The 8,884-nt window shown below is 37.9% G+C and overlaps 1 protein-coding gene across 1 annotated transcript; it reads left to right on the top strand.

Moving 5' to 3' along the window:
* The first annotated feature begins 1,033 nt into the window (after positions 1-1,033).
* Positions 1,034-6,254, top strand: LOC139432349 (uncharacterized). Its single transcript, XM_071200830.1, has 4 exons — positions 1,034-1,598; positions 1,706-3,907; positions 4,272-5,321; positions 5,446-6,254. The coding sequence occupies exons 1-4, from the start codon at positions 1,034-1,036 to the stop codon at positions 6,252-6,254; spliced, it is 4,626 nt and encodes a 1,541-aa protein (XP_071056931.1).
* The last annotated feature ends 2,630 nt before the right edge of the window (positions 6,255-8,884 follow it).

Consider the following 8,884-nt stretch of genomic DNA (forward strand, 5'->3'; position numbering starts at 1 on the left):
CTAGCTGTACCCCGCGCGCGTTGCTACGCCAACAACTAAAATAAATTTGAAGGAAAGACATTACGCAAATATTCAATTCATTTTGAGTCATTTTAAAAATCAGCATTCGAGAATTGTCGAAAATTAGTCGTACCAACTTGGCAACCTTCGTGGGCTCATGCACAACAATTTTGCTAAAGATCATCACATGATCACATGCATAGTTTACGATTCTATAAAGGACATACAGACAACCATTCATTTTTATACAGTATGTCCCCGGATCGAGTTACAAAGAGGAAAAAAATATTTATTACTGATTTTTCTAACTTATCTCAGCATAAATAATGCGTCGGAATAAGCAAGAACTTTATATTCTAACTATAGAAGTTAACTAATCATTCCCATTTTTATGTAAAAATTATACTTTTCCTAAATTAAAAATTTTTCAAGTTTAATTTACGATATGTAACCATAGAAACCAATAAAATAAAATAAAAGCTACAACTTATGTTAGTGAAAAATATACGGACAAATCAAATTAAAATATGGCTAATTGAATAAAATATTTTAAATGTAAATTTTTGTAATAACACACTGTTCAAAGTTTTTATAATTTATATATTAGTCGGCCGTTCCGTATTTTATTCGTTATTGTTATTCAGTTGTTCTCACGAATTGTTGTAGTTGACATCAAAAAGCGTAATAAATAGTTCCGTGTAATTTTCGTTAAAAAGTAGTTTCAATTGTGTTAATACACACGTTCGATAGAAGCACTTCGGCTTTTATTTGCTATTCGAAGAGATACTTCTACTTATTCTACAAGAACAGTAAGATTTTTCCTTTTTGACAGTTTTTTTCTAACACCCGCGTTTTTAAGTAACTTTCTATAAGCGTCTCAGATTTTTCCCGCGCCGGTCTCGACTATTTCTTAACATTTTTTGGTCCTTCGAGCCGGATATAACCGGAAGTGCGGAGAGAAGGCCGAGATTTTTTTGAGACGTTTTGAGTATTTTTCGATTTTTCATTTTCGTTATTGTGTGTTTACGTTACCATGGCGACCGCTCGTGAAATTGACTTAAACCCGATTTTCGAACGGCAAAATGACATTCACGGGTTAATTTCTCGGACAATAGATAATTTGAAAAAGCTCGCGATCGCTAAACGTACTCGCGGGAACTTTCAAAGTCGTTTGGAACGACTTGAGATTAATTGGGATGAGTTTAACAATGCTCATAAACAATTAATTCAGTATCGCGACAAGTATTCGGATACGATATATTTCACCGAGGACATTTTTTCTGAATGTGAGGAAGCTTATTTCGATGCTAAGGGGACATTGCTTGATTTGTTAAATCCTCTTCCGCTGTCTCCGACCCCGGAAGTTGATACAAAACCAGTTTCAAACGTCAGTTATTCGTCATCGCGTTCGCGTCATTTACCGAAAATTGATCTTCCAACTTTCGACGGTAAATACGCCAATTGGGCTCAATTCCAGGACTTGTTTTCTACGATGGTCAATGACAATGAAGACCTTACCGATGTCGAACGTCTTCAATATTTAAAAGTGAGTTTAACCGGTGAACCCTCTCAGTTATTAAAAAACATTTCTGTTACCGGTGATAACTTTTCAAGATCGTGGCAAATATTGATTGACCGGTATGAAAATCGACGGTTATTAATTGAGACTCAATTATCGATTTTATTTTCCGCGCGTGCCGTAAAGAACGAAGTCCGTTTAAGTCTAGCGAACTTAAACGTCTTGCCGGGGAAATTAAAGAAGCTTTCGGTGCCTTAAAAGTATTGAAATGTCCGATTCAGCATTGGGACTATATTCTCGTATATGTAATCGTACGAAAATTAGATACAGACGCCGTTAAAGAATGGGAGAGATCGATTGGAAATCATCGCGATCCGTCAACGTTCGATGAGCTTGAGGACTTTCTGATGAACCGTATTCACACCTTGGAAGCTGTCGAAAATCTTCAATCTAGCCGTAAAGTGTATTCCATTTCAACGGGTTCAAAGGTCTCTAGTGTGAAAGCTCATAATGCTTATTCTCCTGTAAATGGTTGTGTTATGTGCAACTCAGCGCATTACATTTCTTCATGTCCGGCTTACCTTTCAAAAAGCCCGGCAGAACGGCAGGATTTTGTGATATCCCGAAAATTATGCTTCAATTGTCTTGGTTCACATACCGTCAACAAATGTCGCGTTTCTAAACGATGTCGCGTTTGTCGCAAATCTCACCATACGTCTCTACACGACGCGCCACGACGCTCAACTTCAACTAGAATACAATCTTCAGTTGAACCTTCAAAGTCAGGAACAGTTTTCGCGCCCATACAAGAACAACCGAGCATCACCGCTAATGACTTAACCGTATCGAATCATCTTTTACATTCGCACCACATTCATGCTCCGGTACTGTTGGCTACAGCTTTAGTACGGATTGAATCATCGCGTGGACATTCCGTCATCGTTCGAGCCCTTATTGATCAAGGATCCGAAGTTTCTTTCATCACCGAGTCACTTGTACAACAGCTTCAACTTCCGCGAAAACCAGCAAGTATTCCTATTTCAGGAATTGGTTCGCAACGTACAAGTATTTCAAACGGAATTGTTACAGTTCAATTAAGTTCGCAATTCAATCCATTTCTTTCATTCAACGAAGAAGCGTTAATATTGCCGAAATTAACCGCTTATTTACCTCAAAAATATTCTGCTCAGTTACCGATTGAGCTACTGAATTTACCGTTAGCCGATTCAGATATCTCATCATCAAAAAGAATTGATTTGATTCTTGGTGTGAGTTTATATTCTAAAATTCTTCAAAATGGTGTTAAACGAAGCAGTGATGGTTCTTTGATTGCTCAGCAAACCGCGTTTGGATGGATTCTTTCCGGCGTACTGTCGAATCAATCACAATCAAACTTCAACCCGTATGGTTTTCAGTGTTCGATAGATCGTGAATTCGCAGATTTAATGCAAAAGTTCTGGACGATAGAAGAAGAATCAAGTTCTAAGCCGTGTTTATCTACCGACGAAATTGATTGTGAGAAACATTTCGTCAATTCACATTCGCGTGACAGCTCTGGACGTTTTATTGTTCGTTTACCATTTCGAAAGTCTCCGCGTGAATTGGGAAATTCTTATATGATCGCTGTTAAGACTTTTTCTCGTTCCGAGTTAAGATTCGCGCGGGATGAAAGCTTCAAGACCGCGTATAGCAAATTTATGCGCGAATATCTCGATTTAGATCATATGCGTCCCGTTACAGTGCCAGTCGAATCACCCAACTTCTATCTTCCGCATCACGGGGTGATTCGCGAATCTAGTACGACTACTAAGCTTCGTGTCGTGTTCAACGGATCACAAAAAACATCATCTGGATTATCGTTAAACGATTGTCTTCATACTGGTCCGAAACTTCAAAGTGAACTTGTTGATGTTCTTCTAAGGTGGAGACGCCATCCCGTCGCGTTCGCGTGTGACTTAGAGAAAATGTATCGTCAGATTGACGTTCATCAAGATGATTGGCAGTTTCAACGAATCGTCTGGCGTGAAAATCCTTCGGAACCTCTTCAAAGTTACGACCTGACAACGGTAACGTACGGACTTTCATGCGCGCCGTATCTCGCAATTCGTTGTATTCGACAGTTAGCGGAAGAACATGTTGAAGAGCAGCCTCTCGGTTCTTCTGCTCTTTTTCGCGACACTTACGTGGACGATATCATTTCCGGTGCTAATGACATTCATGAAGTTCAAGAATTGATCTTTCAATTAAATCGAGTTTTAACGGCGGGCGGTTTCCTTGCGCGAAAGTGGATTTCAAATGTTTCAAAAGCGCTCGCATATGTTCCTTCAGACCTTCTATCCGATACAGAAACGTTGCGTGTTCAAGATGACAATTCCCCTCGCCCATTGGGTATTCTTTGGAACAATTCGACCGATGACTTTCTATTTTGTTTCAATAATGACGATTTTGACTTCCGAGAACTTACTAAGCGTAAAGTTCTATCATTCATTGCGCGTTTATTCGACCCCCTCGGGTGGCTTTCTCCAATCATTGTAACTGCGAAGATTTTTATGCAAAATTTGTGGACTTGCAATCTCGAATGGGACGAAATCCTTCCGCATGACCTTTCTCTTCAATGGAACGAATACACTAACTCATTTCAAACGTGTCCGGTAATTCGCATTCCGAGATGGCTTGGAATTACTCGCGATTGTTCTTCGATTGAATTGCACGGGTTCGCGGATGTCTCCGACTAGTGCCTTTGGTGCGGTAGTATATCTTCGCGTTTCAAAAGCTGATGATGTTCGCGTTTCTCTTCTTTTTTCTAAAACGAAAGTGGCACCTCTTAAACGCGTAACCATTCCGCGACTTGAATTGTGCGCCGCCGTGTTGTTAGTTCGGGTGATAAAACGCGTTCGAGCAACACTGGATTTCAACGAAGTTCCAATTTTTCTATGGAGTGATTCTACGGTGGCACTTTCTTGGATCGGCAGTCATCCTTCAAGATGGAAAGATTTCGTCCGGAATAGAGTAACAGAAATTCAGGAGCTTTCTCATGTTCATTGGTGCTACGTTCCGACGAAAGAAAACCCGGCCGATTTGTCTTCCCGTGGAGTTTCAGTGACGAAACTTGAAGCCGAAACGTTATGGTGGAATGGACCGTCTTGGCTTCGCTCACCACCATCAGAATGGCCATCTCTTCGGCCCAATTCGGATGCCAAAGAAATTCCAGAAGCACGTTCTATTCATACATCCAACACCACAACTGCTATGAAAAAAGGATGGGATTTAAAGTTGAAATATTCGTCGTTGAACAAGCTTCTGCGAGTCACTGCTTGGTATAAGAGATTTTTTCATAAAGTAAAGACTAATTCAAAGTTTTCAGACATACTTTCTCCTGATGAACTGAACGACTCTTTAATGTTCTGGGTGCGCGAGTGTCAACAACTTCATTTCTCGGACGAAATTCAAATTCTAACGGACGGCCGTGTAGTGCCGCGTTCAAGTTCTCTTTTCCGACTTTCTCCGTTCATAGACGATAAAGGTTTTCTACGAGTGACCGGGCGCCTTCGATTTTCAAATTTGGATTGGAATGAGAAGCATCCTTCCAAAAGATTCGCCAATTACGATTCTTCTGATCGACAAACATCATCGAGCTACGTTGCATGGAGGAACTCAACTAACTTTATCTTCAATCCGACGCCATTTCTGGATCGTTGGAGGGCGAGTACCTGTCCGTTCGTTCATTCATCGATGTATGATTTGTGCGAAACAACGAGCAGTCATCAGCCAGCAGTTGATGGGCCAACTTCCGCCTTCAAGAGTCATATCATCCCGCCCGTTTCTACACACCGGTGTTGATTACGCCGGACCTTTTCATCTGAAGCATCTTCGAGGACGTGGTAGTAAGACGTATAAGGGTTATCTTATTCTGTTTGTTTGTTTAGCCACTTCAGCCGTCCATTTAGAAGTGGCCACAGATTATTCAACTTCAGGATTTCTTGCTGCGTACAAGCGATTTTCCGGAAGAAGAGGTATCAGTGAATGCCTCTACAGCGACTGTGGCACGAATCTTGTTGGAGCTGATCGTGAGCTGCGTTCCATGTTTTCTGCAGCGTCCAAAGAATGGAAAGAAATGGCTAGTCTCTTGAGCGGCGACGGCACCAGATGGAAGTTCAATCCTCCCGGAGCACCACATTTCGGTGGAAAGTGGGAGGCCGGAGTAAAATCCGTTAAAGGCCATCTTCGAAAAATTGTCGGATCGACACTTCTTACGTATGAAGAATTCAACACCGTTTTGATTCAAATTGAGGCCGTGATAAATTCAAGACCTCTATGTTCAATATCTGACGATCCGAACAATTTTGATGTTCTGACTCCGGCTCACTTTTTCATCGGTAACGCTCTCACCGTTGTTCCGGAGCCGTCCGTCTTCGATGAAAAGATATCGAGACGCTCTCGATGGCAGCTTCTTCGTCGTATGGTCGAAGATTTCTGGAAGATTTGGGAAAAGTTTTACTTACAATCCATGCAGAACGCTACGAAATGGTTCAATCAACAAAATCTTCCTCAAATTGGACAGCTTGTACTCATTCGAGATGAAAGATTACCTCCGGCGAAATGGTCTCTAGCAAGAATTCTTCAAATTCATTCCGGTGCCGATGGCCACGCTCGCGTCGCAACGCTCAAAACCGCAAATTCAACGCTTGTTCGTCCGTTCGCTAAGTTAAGCATTTTGCCAGATTGTACAAATTAGTAATGATATTCAATTCTAGTTATTTTTTCACATTTCATTCAGTTTCATTTAATTCAGTCTTTTATTGTTAATTTCTTTCTAATTATTTCATTACTTTATTTAATGTAAAAGTTTGTTTCAGTCTTTATTTCAGTTAGGGTCAATTTTCAAATTATTGTATATTTTTTTTTAATTTTCTGTTGCCATTCGGCAAGGCGGGCGGTAATGTTCAAAGTTTTTATAATTTATATATTAGTCGGCCGTTCCGTATTTTATTCGTTATTGTTATTCAGTTGTTCTCACGAGTTGTTGTAGTTGACATCAAAAAGCGTAATAAATCGTTCCGTGTAATTTTCGTTAGAAAGTAGTTTCAATCGTGTTAATACACACGTTCGATAGAAGCACTTCGGCTTTTATTTGCTATTCGAAGAGATACTTCTACTTATTCTACAAGAACAGTAAGATTTTTCCTTTTTGACAGTTTTTTTCTAACACCCGCGTTTTTAAGTAACTTTCTATAAGCGTCTCAGATTTTTCCCGCGCCGATCTCGACTATTTCTTAACACACACTATTTAAGTAATAAATATTATTTATTTGTAAGTGAACAAATCCTCATTCAAACAAATTCCCCCCCAATTCGGCACACATTTGAAGACGAGTTCTAAATTCTTTATAAGAAGTACGAATTTCCGCCAGTGGTAGAGATTCTATCGCTTTACTTATTCTTAGTTTTAATAGTTCTGCATCATCTTGTAATGGTTCACTGTAAACAATTTGTTTCAATCGTCCCCAAAAATAAAAATCCATAATTGTAAGATCTGGACTACGTGCTGGCCATCAAATAGGACCATTTCGTTCAATCCATTTTTGACGAAATTGTAAATTTAACCATTTGACATAATGTGTGAATGGTAAGCTGGGCAACTGTCTTGCTGAAAGTACATTGACCGTATAAAATTTAAGGGTAATTGGATTTACAATAACGACAATGCTGGGAAGAAACAATGTCATTTGTTGAAAAGCTATCTGAAAAGCAGCGTCTTCCTCATTTAGTCTCTTTGTCTGCCTCTTTATGGATAATACAGAACCCGTATCCAAAAATTTTTTCATAAGATTGCGAGCCCCATCATGAGACATTTTTGTTGGAATTTTTGTATAACTACGCGAAAACATGATTCACTAGTACCATAGCACAGTACTAAATAAATTCTCTCTTTCACGGTTAACATCACATGAAAAGACTTAATCTCACCAACATAAGTTGTAACTTTTATGGTTTCTATGGTTACATATCATAAATAGAACTTGAAAAATTTTTAAATTAGAAAAAAGTTCAATATTTACATAAAAATTGGAATAATTAAGTTAACTTTTATGGTTAGAGTATAAAATTCATGCGATTTAGTAGTTTGAACATATCCGACGCATTATTTATGCTGAGATAAGTTTGAAAAATCAGTAACAAAATTTTTTTGAAACTAAAAAAATAATGAAACGTGGAAATATTAGATTTAAGAATTTTTTTCTAAGGATAGTTTTTTTTTGAAGTACTTAGTTAGAAATTTTTTTTTTAAGTAGAAATTTCTTTTTTAAAAGTATTTAATTTTTTTTTTTGAAAAAATAGATTTACTAGATTGTTTGTTTTAAAATTGAAAGAAAAGTATGAAAGGGTGGAAGAAAATGCCAAAAATATTTAATAAAGACCTTACAAAAATGCTTACCTCTGATGTTCGATGTTTAACCAGAAGATAGAAGACATTTTTATAAAATACGTTGCAATCCGCAATCTCCGTACAATTTGGTAAAAGGAAAACACTTTTCCAAAATTTTATTTCGAGTGATGAATGCCACAAAAATGGATTAGAAAAATTTTACGCCAAAATCAAAAATGGCGAACCAACCAAACATTTCTTTATCACCCGAAAACACGTATTACCTCTGCTAATATAATAAGGAAGAGAGTCCGAAATTTGGAAATTTGAATGGTCTTTTATACCAAAAATCGATAATATCCAAAATATTGCGTCTGTGCAAGATAGCAGTTCTCAAAAACGAAAGAATTTTTATATAATAATGTTTTATATAATAGGAGTTAAAAGGGATTTAAAAAAAGGAATAATATAAATAAAAATAATTAGTTTCCAAATGTATGCAACTCATAACCCATTACACATAAACAAGTCACCCACACATAACATAAAAATTTCGGAATGTAACACTATAGCAATCAAAAAGAATATCTCCCATGTTAAAATTTTCCATCCTGAGTCATCTCAATATCATTACCCTAAAAACCTTATTGGGGTAACCTCTACATCTCCAGTCTCTATAGCAGTCTCAAAACCACATAACCAACAATGATCTAAAAAACATGTTAACTTCCTGTAACAAAATCCTCATCCTTGGAGAACTGTTGATCCTGAAGAACTGTTGCCCCATCAGAATCCCAGTCCATCTAAAAATCTCCAATTCTACAATATCACTTAAAGCAGAAATTAAATACTCAGGCGTCATCCAATACCAAAGATTAACCTTCTCCTCCCACATTCAAAAATCCAAGGCGTCCAAATCCTCTACTTTACCATCAACTTTTCAATATTAATCTACAATAATCTTTAGATCGCGTTAGATCAAATAAACTTATGGACCA

Source organism: Onthophagus taurus, unplaced genomic scaffold (genome assembly GCF_036711975.1).
Source record: "Onthophagus taurus isolate NC unplaced genomic scaffold, IU_Otau_3.0 ScKx7SY_15, whole genome shotgun sequence".
NCBI lineage: Eukaryota > Metazoa > Arthropoda > Insecta > Coleoptera > Scarabaeidae > Onthophagus > Onthophagus taurus.

Coding starts and splice junctions, on each gene's coding strand:
- LOC139432349 (XM_071200830.1), top strand. CDS start 1,034: ATGGCGACCGCTCGTGAAATTGACTTAAACCCGATTTTCGAACGGCAA. Junction 1,599..1,705: donor AAAAAACATTTCTGTTACCG/GTGATAACTTTT, acceptor CGTGCCGTAAAG/AACGAAGTCCGTTTAAGTCT. Junction 5,322..5,445: donor GCCAACTTCCGCCTTCAAGA/GTCATATCATCC, acceptor TTGTTTGTTTAG/CCACTTCAGCCGTCCATTTA.